The sequence below is a fragment of the Eumetopias jubatus genome, unplaced genomic scaffold, assembly GCF_037043125.1.
Source record: "Eumetopias jubatus isolate StellerSeaLion01/CBP00866 unplaced genomic scaffold, mEumJub1_p1.0 scaffold_8, whole genome shotgun sequence".
In the NCBI taxonomy this organism is placed as follows: domain Eukaryota; kingdom Metazoa; phylum Chordata; class Mammalia; order Carnivora; family Otariidae; genus Eumetopias; species Eumetopias jubatus.
Window position 1 is genome coordinate 12,644,349 of NW_028274814.1, and position 15,798 is coordinate 12,660,146.

General features: G+C 44.4%; 1 protein-coding gene and 1 pseudogene across 5 annotated transcripts in view; both read right to left on the reverse strand.

Annotated features, from left to right (window-relative positions):
• Positions 1–15,798, reverse strand: part of KIAA1217 (KIAA1217 ortholog) — a 282,087-nt gene that overhangs the window by 120,298 nt on the left and 145,991 nt on the right. For all 5 annotated transcript variants that reach the window (XM_028114195.2, XM_028114196.2, XM_028114197.2 and 2 more), the window contains one exon: positions 15,150–15,348. In XM_028114195.2, the coding sequence (XP_027969996.1) occupies positions 15,150–15,348 (199 nt within the window). The remainder of the gene's footprint in view (positions 1–15,149; positions 15,349–15,798) is intronic.
• LOC114217352 (small ribosomal subunit protein eS6 pseudogene) lies at positions 9,408–10,219 on the reverse strand (annotated as a pseudogene).

Consider the following 15,798-nt stretch of genomic DNA (forward strand, 5'->3'; position numbering starts at 1 on the left):
TTATTTTTTCAAATAATGAATGGGTATTAGATTTTTTTCAAATGCTTTTGATGTGTCAACTGATGTGATCATATGATTTTTCTTCTTTAGCCTATTGATATGGTAGATTATATTCACTGAATCTCAAATATTGAAATGGCCTTGCATACCTGGAATAAGTCACTTGGTTGTGACATATTATTAATTTCATACACTGTTGGATTTGATTTTCTAATATTTTGTTGAGGATTTTTGTGGGAAATACATATGCTACTAGTTCTTTCAGCCAGAGTTCTGTGAATTCTAAATTCTCTTCATTCTGCTTATTTGAAAATGTCTTCTTTTCACCCTCTCTCCAGTAATAATTTTGCTGGTTAAAGAAATATTAGTTAAAAGTGATTCTCCCCCAGGATTTTGAAGATATGATCCCATTGTTTCCTGACTTCTGGGCTTATAAAAGTATGCTGTTGTCAAGTTTTCTTTTCTTTTTAGATAACCTGTCCTTTCTCTTTGTCTGCTTTAAAGATTTTCTTTTGACATTTGATGTTTTGAAGTTTCCCCACAGCGGGCCTATGCGTAGATTTTTTTTCTAACTCTTGCTTGGGTTTTTGTGTCGTGTTTCAATTTTAAGGCTCAGGTCTGTCTACAATTTTAGAAAAATTCTCATTTGTTATATCTTCTACTATCATCGTCCCCCAATTATTTCTAGTCTTGTCTTCCGGAATTCCTATTAGACACAGGTGGTCTTGGTTGTCTTATCCTGTCTCTGAACTGCCCTTCAACGTTTTCTTTTTCTTTCTTTCTTTTCTTTTTAATTTCTCCTCAGATTGTGAGATTTCCTAAGATTTATATTCTAGTTGATGATTTCTCTCTTCAGTTGAATAACCTGCTTTAGGAATTTCAGTGGTCCTGATCATTCCTATGTAAATTTATAGGTTTGGCGTGGTTGTCACTAATATTGTTCCACAGAAATATTCTACTTCTCCTCTAGGCACATTGCTGGCTTGCACTTTCTTTGTCCCTTTTGAGGTTGAGCACAGCCTTGTGCTGACTTTTAGCTGAAATATCCCTGCTTGCAGAAGCCTTGAGAGCCAGAGTAGGACGTGTCATGCTCCCTTTTCTGGCTTTAGTGATGCATTGAAATGAAGCCTCTATCAGCATGGGTCCCTGGGTGGCTATGATCGGCAGCTAATTCTGCACTGGACATGCAATTCAAGTAAGAAACAGACAATGGCAGTGATAAGTGCCACTGAGATCTGGGGATTGTTTGTTACCGCAGCATTACATAGCCTATGCTGACTGATATATTTGGGGATTCCTCTCGGATGCAGCTATTATGAGTTCAGGCTCCCTCCATGTGAGTGGTTCATAAACACCTTTTTCCTTCTCACCCAATGCTCGGGTCAGAAGGCAAACTTCTCTGTTGTTTTCCTGGGCTGCAAGGAAGGTTTTTCCCCTACCCCCATCCCATTTTAATAAATGCCCACCTATCTGGACCTCTAGCCTAGTTTTGTAGGGGCCATTAGTCTATTTTTCTGTTGCTGTGTAAATATCAGAGTCCTAGCCCAAATGCCTGCAACCAGTACCCACTTCTGAAATATCTATGCTCACTGTCATTTCTACTTTGATATCCTTCCTCACTTCTGGAACCTAGAGATCTCCTTTATTGTGAACTCAGCTATGTATTAATTTTCTGTTGTTAATATATTTTATCTTATGCTTCCATGTGTTTGTAGGAAGAAGGGGACTGTTGGCATTCTATGCTCCTTAACCTTTGCCATATTGCTAGAAATCTCCCAAAGAATCTCCCTATAAACTTAATTCCTACATGTTCTGGACTCTTTCTGAAACACTACCCACATTCAACTTCACATCAGCTGTCTTCCTGCTGGGATGCCTGGGTCACACCCTTAATGCTGTGGAACAGAGGACTTACAGAGATGGATCCAGATAAATACTCAACTTGGGAGGGGAGATTAGAATTTAGAGACTGATGTCTAACAATCAAATAGGGAGGGAACACCATGGATGGGGTAGTTGCCTGCAGAGGGATTCCAGAAATAATACAGACTAAAGGGTAATTTAAAGGCACATGACTCAATGGAATGTTCCTCTGCCGTAAAAAAAAGAAGGAAATCCTGTCATTTGCAACAGCATGGATGAATCTTGAGGACATTATGCTAACTGAAATAAGCCACACAGAGAAAGACAAATACTGCATGGTATCACTTATATGCGGAATCTTAAAAAATAAAAAAAAAAAGCCAAATTCATAGAAACAGAGTAGAAAGTAGTTTCCAGGGGCAGAGGGTGAGGGAAATAGGGAAGGATTGGCAAAAAGTATGAACTTTCACCTATAAAATATATAAGGTCTGAGGATCTAATGTGTAACATGGTGACTACAGTTAACAGTGTGTTGTGTAATTGAAATAAGCTAAGAGGGTAGAACTTAAATGTTCTCACACACACACACGAAAAGATAAATAAGTGACGTGAAAGATGTATTAATTACCTAGATGGGAGGGAGGAATTCTTTCACAATCTATATGTATATCAATTCATCATAATACACACAGTAAATAATTTACAATTTTATTTTTCAACTATACCTTAATAAAGCTGAAAAGAAAAAAAAATACAAAGGCATGTGACTGATGCAGGTAGCAACAATCAGCCAGCCTAAAATGTCATTATTGTAAAAATAACTTGTAACCAAGTAAGGGGAAATACAATGTGAAAGGGCAATGGTGGGGCATTTATTTTGGATCAGGAAAAAGTTGAGGTGATCCCTTTCATTAACTTTGTGAGTATATAAAGTTAGAAGCTAATATATCTCTGACAGGAAATGTTTTGACTTTCACCATTTTGATGTAAGTATTTCTAAATGAAATCCGTAATGTCCTACCTGAGAAAACAAAAGATGTAACTGGCATTCTGATTTATTACGCACCTCGCCATTATGAACATAGGGTTAACTGATAGGGTACTTACTATGTGCCAGGTGCCACATTAAGAGCATTGCCTATGTGATCTCAGTTGGTCTTTACAACTATTCTACAGGTAGGTATTTAGGGAAGGGGTTCAGGGATGGAACAGCCTGCCCAAAGTCACATACCAGGTAAGTAGTGGAGTCCTGATGAGGTGGCCCCCTCCCCACACCAGCCACTTCTGTGACACTCAGTGTCCTTTGCTGAGGGGGAGGGGACGCCATAGCTACAGCTTTGAATAGCACGGGACAACGCTGAATACGGCAAACAGAAGCCACCCCTGGGGCTCCAGCCCAGCTTTTAGAGGAGTAAGAGTGTTCAAGGCCGGGTATCTATTATTCTGGTTACTGCCCTCATACAAGAGCCGTCCTTTTTTTCAAACAGCCCAACTTTTATTTATCACTCAAAGTCCAATTCAAAGGCTACTTTTCATTAAAAACCTCCCAAGTTACCAAAGTTGGAATTCCTTTCTATCTCTTTTCAGTATAGTGTAGTAGTTAAGCATGTGGGGGCTGGAGACAGCCTGCGGGGGTTCAAACCCTGGCTTTGCTGCTCAGTGTATTAGATACGGCCTGGCAGAGAGGAAGTGTTGGTTGGCATAGAGTCAGTGCTTAGCAAGCTTTAGCTACTCTGATGGCGTCTGCGTTCATGCTTTCTTATCCATATGCCACCTCCATTAGAGCACAAACTCCTGGATGGCAGGAAGGCATTTTATTCTCATTTCCAAACACCTGCACGATCCAAATTCTTCTGCTAACACCTTCATCTCCCTAGATTGTTGCAAGACTTCTAACTGGTCCCCCGACTCTGCCCATGCCGCCTTTAGTCTGTGCCAAACCCAGTAGCCGGAATCCAATCTTTAAAACTGAAGTGATGTCACTGCTCATAGTTCTCCAATATGGCCGTTTCCATTCCGATGTGGCCACAGCATGGCCCAATCTTTGCTGCTGTAAAACCCCTAAGTTACCCAGTCCCCATTGTCTTTCCAACCTCATTCCCTATTCCTCTGTTGCTTTGCAACTCCAACCCCGGTGGTCCCCTTGCTGTTCTGTGAAGGCTCCAGGCGTGCTCTTGCTCAGAGCCTGGGCGCTGGCTGTTTCCTCTGCCTGGAATTCTCCTCCCCCGGATACCTGCGTGGCTGACATCCTCACACACTCCAGGGCCTTGCTCAAATGCCATTTGCTCCGTGTTGGCCTCCCTGTCCATCCTTTTTAAAAACAGCAGCTCTCACAACTTCATCTCTTCGACACTCCCTGTTCCCATGCCCCATTTTATTTTTCTCCATAGCATTTAGACCATCTATTACAGATTTTATGTGCTTATCATCTGCCTCCCCCAACAGAATAAAAGCTCCAGAAGATCAGAGGCTTGTGACTGTTTTGTTGATTGCATCCAAGACTGCCTCAGTAGGAACTCAGTAAGGATTTGTTAAAAGAATGATATTCTTTCTTCCTACCTAATATAGCACATGTGCCCTGTGGGTACTTAAAATGTATTTGTTACATTGAACTCTTTTACAAAAGGCTCCTACATTACTTGATTTTTCTTAGGAAGGCAAATGGAAGCATAGGAGAGTACATTAACTCCAGAATCGTGCAAAACCAACCCAACTGCTGAACCAAAGCATAAAGCATCTTGTTCAAAGGAACTCACTTCCTCAGGAAAATCTTCAGCTGCATTGGCCTCATTCATTTGCCTCTGCCTTGTCAACACCAGGAACAGGATCAGTATCCAGGTGCCAACTGACCACGGCTGGGGCTGAGTTCCCCCGGGGCAGACAAAGACAGGACACAGGCAAGGGAACTACCTGAATTCCAGAAACGGGATGTCTGTACAAAGGGGCATGGAGTCATATGAAAAGGTCAGCCACTCTTCCATTTTTGAGTCTACCTAAGCACGTCAAGATGGTGGACGAGAGGGTAGATAAAGGTGGTTCAGGGATCAAATAGGGATCAAAAATAGGGAATGGCAGAGAGTTGAAGGTGAAGCCGACCTAGTGAACAGGTTGCTCTGCAGCTCACGGCGGGAAGGATGTATATTTCCAGACCTCCTGTGAGGGCCGTGCTGGTGATGTGTGCTGGGATTAGATACTCCAGTTTAAGGACATTACCCAGGAGAGACATTTCAAGCCTCCGTATTTTCCTAACAAAATATAATACCTACTTCCCATCCCTTAGTGAGGACTGATTAAAATGCCCTCATGTGGGGCGCCTGGGTGGCTCAAGCTGGCCAACTCTTGATCTCAGCTCAGGTCTTGATCTCAGGGTCGTGAGTTCAAGCCCCGTGTTGGGCTCCATGCTGGGTGTGGAGCCTGCTTAAAAAAAAATGCTCTCATGTGGAGCTACGATGTGAAGATGCTTTCCACCTCTCCTAGGGCATTCTATGACCCTCATTCAGTGATCCACAGCAGCAGAAGCAGCCCTTGGGAACTTGTTTAGAGCTGCAAATTTTGGGGTCCTGCTCTAGATCCACTGAATCAGAAACCCAAGAAGTAGAGCCAGAAATGTGTGCTTTCACAAGGTCGCTGCTAATGTTTGAGAACCACTGTCCTCCGTGAGAAGTGTCATGAGAAAGAATGCAGGAGGGTAAGTGGATAGAGACCAGCAGGGTGGGAAAGCAGATAGAGACCAGTGCGGGGGTGGGGTGCTCTCTTACTCGGGGGAGGGCTCTCTGATGAGCACCATTTGAGCAGAGGTCTGAGTGAAGTGTGGAGGGGGCCGTGCAAATATGGGGGTGCCAGGAGCGAGGAACTGGACCCAGGCAGAGAGTAGCATGGGCATAGTTCCTAAGGAGGGAGACTGGACCGCTGGGACCGCCGGGGGGCAGCATGTATACTTTTAAGTCCTTACATGGTTACCATGTGTCTTTAGTTATACTGAAATTCCCTCAAACACAAGAACCAGATTTCATATATTTTCTAAATAACTCACCAGGGTACCTTTAACAGTGCCAGAAACTGAACAGATTCTTAATAAATGCATAAATACATAAATGGAGGGGAAAAAACTGGGAAGTGAGCAAAACTCGTGGGGGGAAAATGAAAGACTTATTTTGATCATGATTAGCTTTATGTTACTGGGAGACATGTAGCCAGAGATGTCTGAAAGCCAATTAACACCTCAGAAAAATTCTGAAAGTGAAAAGTTGGCGGGAATAACATTTTTAATGACAGTCACCAAATTTTCGAGCACTCAAACTCAGCGTGATGAAATTAGGAGCTTTTCTTGATGAGATACAGTTATATCAGTTTGATGTCAAACGACTTTCATTTCCTATACTGGAGGATGGGGTTTGGGAGACGCCAAACAGAAAGTAGTAACAGTAAGTTGAACTGGTACCGAAGGTTTTTCAATTTTTCCTTACGATGCTGAGAAACCAAGTTAATGCACTGTGCAAAGGTTGAAGAGGCTAAAATAAAACCGAACTAAAACAGGAAACTTGACAAACCTAATTGTTCTGTCTTGAAGAAAGAAACACTTAAAGTTTGTGGCACCTGCCATAAGGCTGACTGTCCCTTCAAATGAGAAAAAAAGTAGGAAGGAGAGAAGGGTGTCCCAAGCCCCTGTATCAGCTGCTAGGCGGCCATCACAAAGTCCCACAGACTGGGGGCCTTCACCATACAAGTTTATTTTCTCACAGTTCTGGAGGCTGGAAGTCTGAGATCAAGGTGTCCGCAGAGCTATTCCTTTCTGAGGCTTCTCTCCTTGATTTGCAGGTGACACCTTCTCCCTGTGTCTTTGCATGGTCTTCCTCTATGTCTGTGTCCTAACCTTCTCTTCTTATATGGGGGGCCGGGGGGGGAGGGAGGGAAGCGATTCGGCCAATAACAGCCCCTGGGAAAGTGGTTCAGACCGACAAGAAGCTAAGGATCATCATAGTGGTGCCTTGGGGCTCGCTGGGCTGGCTGTCATGCTCCAAAGCAGCTTCTGGATGGAGAGTGAGGCCACTGGTGGTCCACACAGAACATCATCTCTAGACTTTGAGGCTGTTTAGTTGCAATCCCATATCCCAGAGCTAACTCAAGAAATCTGGATGGGACTTCACCGGTTCCTTTGCCCAAGGAGACATATGTCTACGCTACATTGATGCAGAAGGGGTACCTTCCTATGTTCTTACACTCTGCCTGAAATATAAGAAGCTGCCAAAAATCTGTTTCCAGATGTCAGCGGGCAGCCCTCTGGAGGCCACTTCGGGAATGACAGCACCAAGGATGGAGTTCTACTTGGGTGTATGACAGATCTTAATATTGTTTTTAGTATTTCATAGAATATTCTTTAAAGGCTGGTGCAAAAAAATGTCTGGGAATTCTTATAGAATTAGATGAATGTAAAGGGTTATATTTTAAAGTCAGTTTTTAAAGAACAATGAACTTGGCAAGAAACTTTTAAGTGTGCAATGAATCTTGCATTTACCAAAAAATAGCGAGACTGAGCCCACAGATTTTTACATTGAGTTTTCACGGCAAAGAAAACAAAAGAGACATATTAACAAAAATCTTTTCCCCCAAACATAGTTCAGGCAACATCTCTGAACGGCTCATCTCTTATTCCAACCAAACCATGGCGGAGCACATTGGAATACATCACCTGAATCCAGATACTCCCAAACTCATTCCTGGAGAGAATATGGAGTAACAGCCAGTGTTATTAGGACACATTAAAAATTTGGACTTTTGTCTCCATGGGAGTGATGGGAGAGATTCCTTCTCTAAGTCTCATTTGTCATTCAAGCCTTCGACAATGACCGGCCCCTCAAATTTTCCTCTCCAGCTGCAATCACCCACCCTGACGAGATAATGAGTAGTCAACAGCCAGTCACCTAAGAGCAAGGTCAACTATCAAGACTGTATCAACTCACCCTGTGTATCACTCTAGATCACCAGAAACCTACAGAGTCCAAGAAAATGTGCCTTCTAACAACATGGCTTCATACTGGGTCCTGGGATTTTGAAATTTTACATAAAGGTGTAGCTATATGAAAAAACCTTTTTGTAAAACAACTGTTATTAAATACAACTGTCTATTACATAACATGTTGTCAACACCATTAAGATGCAGGAGTTCTCGGGTTATAATGCTTTAGACTCTTCCTTCTAATGAGCTGGTATAGACCTCTTAAATAATGGAATCCATTTGACTCACTACATTTCCCCTTTTATCTTCTTTTTTGTCTTGGCTGCAATTATAGCAATTATCCCCATCTTAATTTTTCTGGCACACATAGTGAGCCCAATTGCTACTTGTGTTAATTCTTGTTTTAATGGTTCTTATATACTTTTATTGTCTTTGAATGAGCCAAATCAAATCTATTTTGAATGTAGAGAAGTATAAATAACAGATAAAACTTGCCTTACTTTCTTCTGTTGCCTTATGAAACTTGACAAAGGGTTTGCTTTTTTTAATAAGAGTATTTTTTATATCAGAAAAGAAAGCAAAAACATCATCTAGGTGTGTGGGTTAGGGTGGGGTATCACAGCTGTGACAGAGAGAAAGAGAGATCTCACACCGGCTTACTGACAGCTTGAGTTCCTGAAATAGCTCTGGAAATTGAAGGCACCTTTCTAGTGATCTAACCCCATAGCTCCACCTGCAGTATCGAAATGTTTTATGTAAACTTTACAAGAAGGTGATCTGCCAAATCCAGGTTTAGCAACACCCCAGCTGTACAGGGGGAAACAGAAACAGCAGATCCCAAGTCTTCTGCAGGACCCCTCAATGTTATGACCTAACCAACGACAGACCCTATGGAATCATGGTGGCGCTGGTCTGGGGGGGCTCTGACTCTGAGAAGCAATCACATCTTCTATTCACCTCCGTTGATGTTTTTCTTACCAACCTCCTATCTGCAAAGTACCCTCAACATATTGTTCAAGGACCTAAATCTCCTCAGGTAGCCTATTAACTAATGCTTTCTTCAAAGTCTGAGAAATCTATTACAGGGTTTCAACCCAGGAGTTAATAGCTAGAGATTTCTAAAGACACCTGATGAACTTTATTTTTTAAAATAAGCACAAGGGGCGCCTGGGTGGCTCAATCGGTTAAGCGTCTGACTTTGGCTCAGGTCATGATCCTGGGGTCCTGGGGACGAGCCCCGCATACACTGGGCTCCCTGCTCAGCGGGGAGTCTGCGTCTCCCTCTGCTCCTCCCCCCGCTCATGCACGCGTGCTCTCTCTCTCAAATAAATAAAATCTTTTAAAAAATAAAATAAAATAAGCACAAACCAACCATGAATCTACACAGTAATCTTTTACAAGAACATTCTTTCTTAAGGGTGAAATGAGAGCCAAGAGGGTATAAACTTGGATAAGTGTACTCCCCTCTTTCAGAAAACCTCATATATGAAAACTCAAGCTTATAAAGGAAAATTGGGAGTGACTACTTGCATCGCAAAACCATGCTTCACTATACCAGAGGGTTTCTTTTTTTTTCTTTTTTTGGGGGGGGGATTTGATGTCTGATCGTATTTATTTGTCACTCATAGAAAATCTCATTTTTGACTGGACTCAGACTTAGACGTAGAAGCTCTCAGAGAGGACAGCCTCCGTCTCTTGGCAATCTGTTCCTGGCGTTTTTCTTTGGCCTCCTTCATTCTCTTGGCCAAGAGTTTAGCATATTCCGCAGCCTCTTCCTTATTTTTCTTAGTGCGCTGCTTCTTCAAAGCAATACACCGCCGTTTGTGCTGGAGGACTCGTGGAGTAACAAGACGCTGAATCTTAGGCGCTTTGGTTCTAGGTTTCTTCCCTTCTTTGTTTAGGGGCTTTCTCACAACATACTGGCGGACATCATCTTCTTTAGAGAGACTGAAAAGTTTGCGGATTCTGCTGGCTCTTTTGGGCCCCAGGCGACGAGGCACAGTAGTATCAGTGAGTCCAGGAATATCCTTCTCCCATTTTTTTACAACGACCAAGTTGAGAACACGGAGATTGGCATCCACAATGCAACCCCGAACGGATTTGCGCTTTCTCTCTCCAGTCCGCCTTGGTCTATAGCAGGAATGCCCCTTACTCAGCAGCAGGCGGACACGACCATGGGTCAAGACACCCTGCTTCATGGGGAAGCCTTGTCTGTCACTGCCACCACTGATTCGGACCACATAACCCTTCCATTCTTCACCCAGAGCATCAGCAGCAACTTCTGTGGCCATACGCTTCTCATAAAAGGTACGAAGTTTGCGTTCATCGTCCACTTCAATGAGTTTCTGGCAGCCAGTAGCTGGGAAAGAGATGTTCAGCTTCATCCTGAAGCAGCCTACCACCTCCGAGGCGCCACGAAAAAGAGCTATACCAGAGGATTTCTTGAAATATTCCTTTCTGTGGCTAATTCCCAGCCCCAAACCCAGTTTTTTTTCTTAGCTTAAAGACTGATTCCGTTTACAAAAAACTACGTTTCGTGACATTCATTACATCGAGTGCAAACAAACTAAGAGGCAATCCTTGTGAGTTCCCCAGTATAGCCAAATTAAAGTACTCAAGGACTTCTGTTGTATAGAGGCAATTTCTTCATCTTTCCTTCCTTTTTTCCCTTCCCCCATGCCCCGGTCTATTTAATGCTTTTACTCTGTGTGTGTGTGTGTGTGTGTGTGTGTGTGTGTGTGTTTGTGAGCAGTTTAGCATAGCTCATTTTCAAATGAAATCTTATGTAAAGCTGCACTATTTCGTGAGAAAACACCACAGAACTCTACAGTTCTAAGAAACAGTTGAAAAACCGTATCTCCAGGTCATTCTCCAGTTCACTGCCAAGTCTCTAGAAGTCATCAGTTTGTACCTACCGGTCTTTGTATTTCCTGAAACACACAGAACAGGTGGAACCACATTTTCTACAAATATAGGAAATCAGTTCCTTTGGATCAGGCAGGCTTCAGTTGCAGAGCCTGAACCGACTCCGGCTACTTTAAGCAAAAACAGATTTGCTAAATGGCTTGCACGATCATTGGGCTGACTTTTCACCATAGAACTGGGACACAGCAGAACCTGTTTGACAAGGAGGAAGTTTCCTGCCTCCCTAGCCCTCTGTAACTCCGAAGCCTTGCTGCCTTGAGCAGGAAGCTAGCTATTCTAGGGTCAGAGAATCAGGCCCCACTTGTGCCCTTGGCACTAGAAAAATGGGTGCCTTGCACTTTGACTCTCAACGCTAGTTTTAGTGACTATACCCTGGGACAATGACCAAGAAAATCAAAAGCCTCCACAAATGCCTTGGTCCCTACTTTGGGAACTCAGCGCATTTGACATTCTAGAATGACTCTGCATTCCAGCCCAGGAAGTGAAGGGAAGGCACGCTGGAAGGCTGCAGTGAGCAATGCCAGTCAGCCACCGGGCCCACTCATGCCTGTGCACTTGGTTCCATGCTAGAGAAAATACTCTCCTGTGCTCACACCCCAAAAAGATCAGGAATGCACCCCAAACCTACTGACCTGCTACAAAACTCTCTTCTGTAAATTTTTGTTTTTATATTACATTTCAATCACTCCTGGCGCTTAGAAAAACACATTTCATAAACATTGCACTTATTCCATAGAGCAATGTTTCTTTTCACTTGTCTGAAATTTATTTCTCTTTTAACTGTCCAAGGGCTAACCTTTCATGCTCAAATCACTGAGTCCTCAAATGTGAGTCTTAGCGTCTCTGCCCCAACTCTTCTTGGCTTTCTGCTTTGTAGGATGGGGGTGATTTCCTATTCAATCCTTTACTTGTACCTCCTACTCACTCTTGTGCACAGGAGGGGAGATTGTGGCAAGCATGAACCTTTCTCCCCCCATTCCCCCCCCCCCCCCGCCAAATTGTTCTCAGAGAATGATCGCCCTCACTGTTACCATTTTGGAATAATAGAAGAACAGACACGGAGATGCTCAGTAACTCACACGCGCCGAGAAAATTCTCCCTCAATTAGTCTAAAATCCTCCCAAGCCACTTAAAGTCATTCTTGTTTGTTGAGGCTGAGTCTTTTAAGAGGCAATTTGTTACAGAAATGGAATGGCACCACCTCTGGCTGCCGGGCTGGTATGGGTTGGTCTCTTTCCTAGAGCGAACCATTCAGAATCCGGTCAACAAAGGCATCTGGCTGCAGCCAGAAGGAAGTTGCTACTGCTGTTCTTGTTTTCACAGGAGTTTTATTTTCAAATTCCTGAGGGCACACAGAAGGGTGGGAACATCTTGTGGCTCCCCTTTCTGCAAAGCCAACTGTGGAGCTGCCAGACCCCAGCCCCTGCTGCTGGTGGCATTCCAGTCGGGCATTTCCAAGACAGCCGTGATGAAAAGCCAACGACTCCATCATTAAGACCCAGACCTAGTATCAGCGGGACATTTTTTTTTTTTCATGGAAATGATTTCTGAAACCAAACTCTACTGCAAAGCGGTTTTGACTTTATTTTGTAGACTTCCTCTCGCCTCATCTTCTCTATTTTCACTGAAGAGAGCAGGAAGGAGAAGCGGCGTCAGTTCCACCGAGAAAGATCTCATCTGGGCTCCGGGTGGGTCGTGTGGGCGGGGAAGGCACCACAGCAGGATCACTTGAGCATACGGAGCTGGGACCTCGTTGGAAGCTGGTCATGTTAATGAATCGGAGACCCTGAGCACATTTCTCTCTTCGCCTCTCTGCTTTGTAAATCTCCAAGAGTGGCTAACTTTGCCCTGGGCTTGGGAAAGGACTTGTGGGTTTTGCTGTCACTTGGCCAGACCTGCGGTCCCAGAGTCCCCTCCCTGATAGGCAGCGCACATCCTGCACGCAGGGACAGCGTCACACAAACACCAGCGATGTCTAACTTCTCTGTGCTGAGCAACGCCTTGTGCCCACCCCGCCCCCTTCCCCCTGCACCGCCTTCTCCATACAGATGGTGTGTGCTACGCCTGGGGTGACACGCGGGTCAGCCACTGGCGGGAGGAGAGTGCAGCACGGTCTCAGGTGCAAAACTGAAGGGGCCTCCCAAAAGTGAGTCATCAAGCTAAATAGTATTTTCATGTGATATTTCTTAAAAATTAAATGCCAAAAATCCATCATGAACAAACTATGCAAGTTTTAAATAAAGACAGGATCAACAGAGCTTCGGGAGAGATCTTACAATTCTGCCGATGAACAGAAAATGACAGTGTCCAGATCCCAAAAATTACGTGGGGCTTCCAAATGGCAGCGACAGTGGGTGTGCAGGAGGTCGCGGCTCAGTCCCCCTCCTGGGGCAGGTGGAGTCATAGTGGTGTTCCTCTGTAACTGCTGGGGGGCACCCACTGCTCCTGGTTCTGGGCTCTCTGGGGAGCCTGCTCTTCTCCGGAGCCTGTGTGTGCATATTAAATAAATGCAGGCACACTCGGGATTTTCCAGAACACAAAGCTGAGCATGGGCCCCTGGCAGGGAGACTGTGTTTAGACTCTCCCTGGCTCACACTTTCCTGTTTATTTCCCATCCCGGCTCAACTGAATTACGCCACAAGGCCAGGTGCAGCCAGGAGGACATTCCCGAATTGGCCACAAAGAGGCGGTCAAGGGCAGCGCCAAGCCCACTGGTCCCAACCCAGCCGCATTTCTTGGAACCATGGATCCTCCTGCGAGGGCAAACTTCTCATTCCTCTCCTCTCTGCTCACCGTATCCCTTCGTTTCTGCCCAAGAGTTATAAAAATCACAGGCCCAAAAAGTGCCTCGCAGAGCTAGAAGAATAAACACCTTGGATACTTTTTTAAAAATCTGCTGTGACTCTGAGCTCACCAGAACTTGCACAGCAAGGTGTGCTCAGTAAAACTCCAGAGCTCTGCAGAAGCGCAGCCACTTGGTGAGGAAACACCAGCCACCCTTGCCAACCCGAGGGCAAGGCTGCGACCAGCTCCGGCAGCCTCTCTGCCCCAGGCTTCTTCCTGAACTGTCTGATCCACCTGCACGGCCCGCCGCGCTCGGCTGCTGGAGGAAACTCCTGCCGGCGAGACAAACGAGCTGTTATCCCACAAGCTCAATGATCCCCAGGTATGGAGGGAGGCACCGGGGCATTTATTCTTATCTTCATTTTATTTTGCAAAGCACAGCCAATCTTTTCAGGGACCCGAAGCTCCCTCATTTCCTGCAAAGCACAAAGGAGAAATTCCCCTCCCGGACTGGCTCCTGCTCTCGCAAGCTGAGTGGGGCAAAGAGAGCACAGAGCTCTGAAATCCAGATGGAACGCCCCAACCTGGGGATCCTGTGGTCTTGACCCTGTCCTGGCCCAGGATGTTACTGGGGGTATCACACACCCCTGTGTGTCTTACTCCTTCAGTTGTATAGGAAGAGAAGAGAAACTGGAGGCTCACTTCTGCCATCGAACTATGTGACCTCAAAGAACAAAAACAAAAACAACCCCCCCCAAAAAAACAAGAAAAGAAAAGAAAAAAGCAGATTTCTTTGTGGTTTTCTTCGAGGACCCTGGATTATTAACCTAAAAGGATCTATATAAAATTTAACGTTAAAATGTCACATTGATAATACAAATAATAATAGTTTGGGGGTTTCTTTTTTTTTTTTTTTAAGGCCAGCTAGGAGGATGTTTGCAACCAGTCTTCTTGTCATCTTCAACCAAGCGAACAAAATCAGCATTCCTCCCCCCAAAGCTTTTACTGCTCTTTTCCCCTTCAAGCAAGGCATTTGCTAGGTTTTATGTGGCATCATTTTGCTGTCTTGTGCAGGGGCCAAACCCCGAAGCCTCCTGTGGGTTGATCCTGTTCCTGTCCCTTCATACCCCGTGCGTGACCCCATCTATCTGCAAAAACAAGTACTGGTCTGGAACCTTGAAACAGCAGGTTGAGCTTATGAAATCGGCAGAGAGGTCTAAATCCTTATGATCTGTACATTTTGTTAAAGGGCCCAAACATTTTTTTTAAAAGCAAAGCGATCTAGAAATTGAATTTCCAATATAAAAAAAGAAAATGGTAAGTGGTAAAGGCAGAACAACAGAATCCTTCTGCTTTCCTTAAAAGCTTGTTGAAAGGAAAAGCTGTAGCAAATTGCATGCCAAGCCCCTCTCTCCTTCCTTGGGTGGTGGGAATATCCCTGTGTTTATAGCCCCACAGCCAGCCTGGATGTGCTGTTTTTTCAGCTTGATGTTCAATTAGTCAAGTTTCTTAGTACTTGCGTTTTCACAAAACAAGATCTAATTAACATTTGGACGCAGGGGTATAAAAATACATACATGCAGTAAAAAAGGGGCATCAGAAACTGCCCTCTGAGGCTTACCCAGAGATCTTTCTTTCGTCTGGTTGGTCGACCTCACCACGGGAAGGCTCGCTCGAGTTCGGCTGCCTCTGGAAAAAGGACTCGGAGCTTCTCCCTCAGACATGGCTTCCAAAGAATCACCAGACGTCTCTGATAAATGCTCGACAGGGTCGCCCAAATTGGGAGGTTGGGGACTATGAGACAGTTTGGGGCTTCTTGTCTGCAAAAGGCATGTGAAAGAAAAGTATGAAAATAAATGACTATGAATTATGCAGAAAATATTTTCAATGCCATCAAGCTCTGCCAATCTGGGCAAACAACATGGCAGGGGAAAAATCCGTCGGAAGGACTGGACACAGAAAACTGAAGATCCAGTGGGTCAAAGTATCAGTTGTGAAAGTTACTGGAAAAATAAAAAAACAACTATATTGCCCCTGAGTATTCCATTAAGATTTTTATCACTGTGCATCTACTGTACAAATACCAGCTTGAACAAGCAGTTGAGGACAAGCCACACCATAGGAAAGAATAATGGCAAATCAATTCCTTTGGCCTGACAAATTTTAACGGCTGTTATGACAACCGATGGGATTGTGCACGTTTATATATACCTAAATGGATGAGGCACTCACACCACAGTAAACTGAATACAACCGGTCCTTCAAAGTCA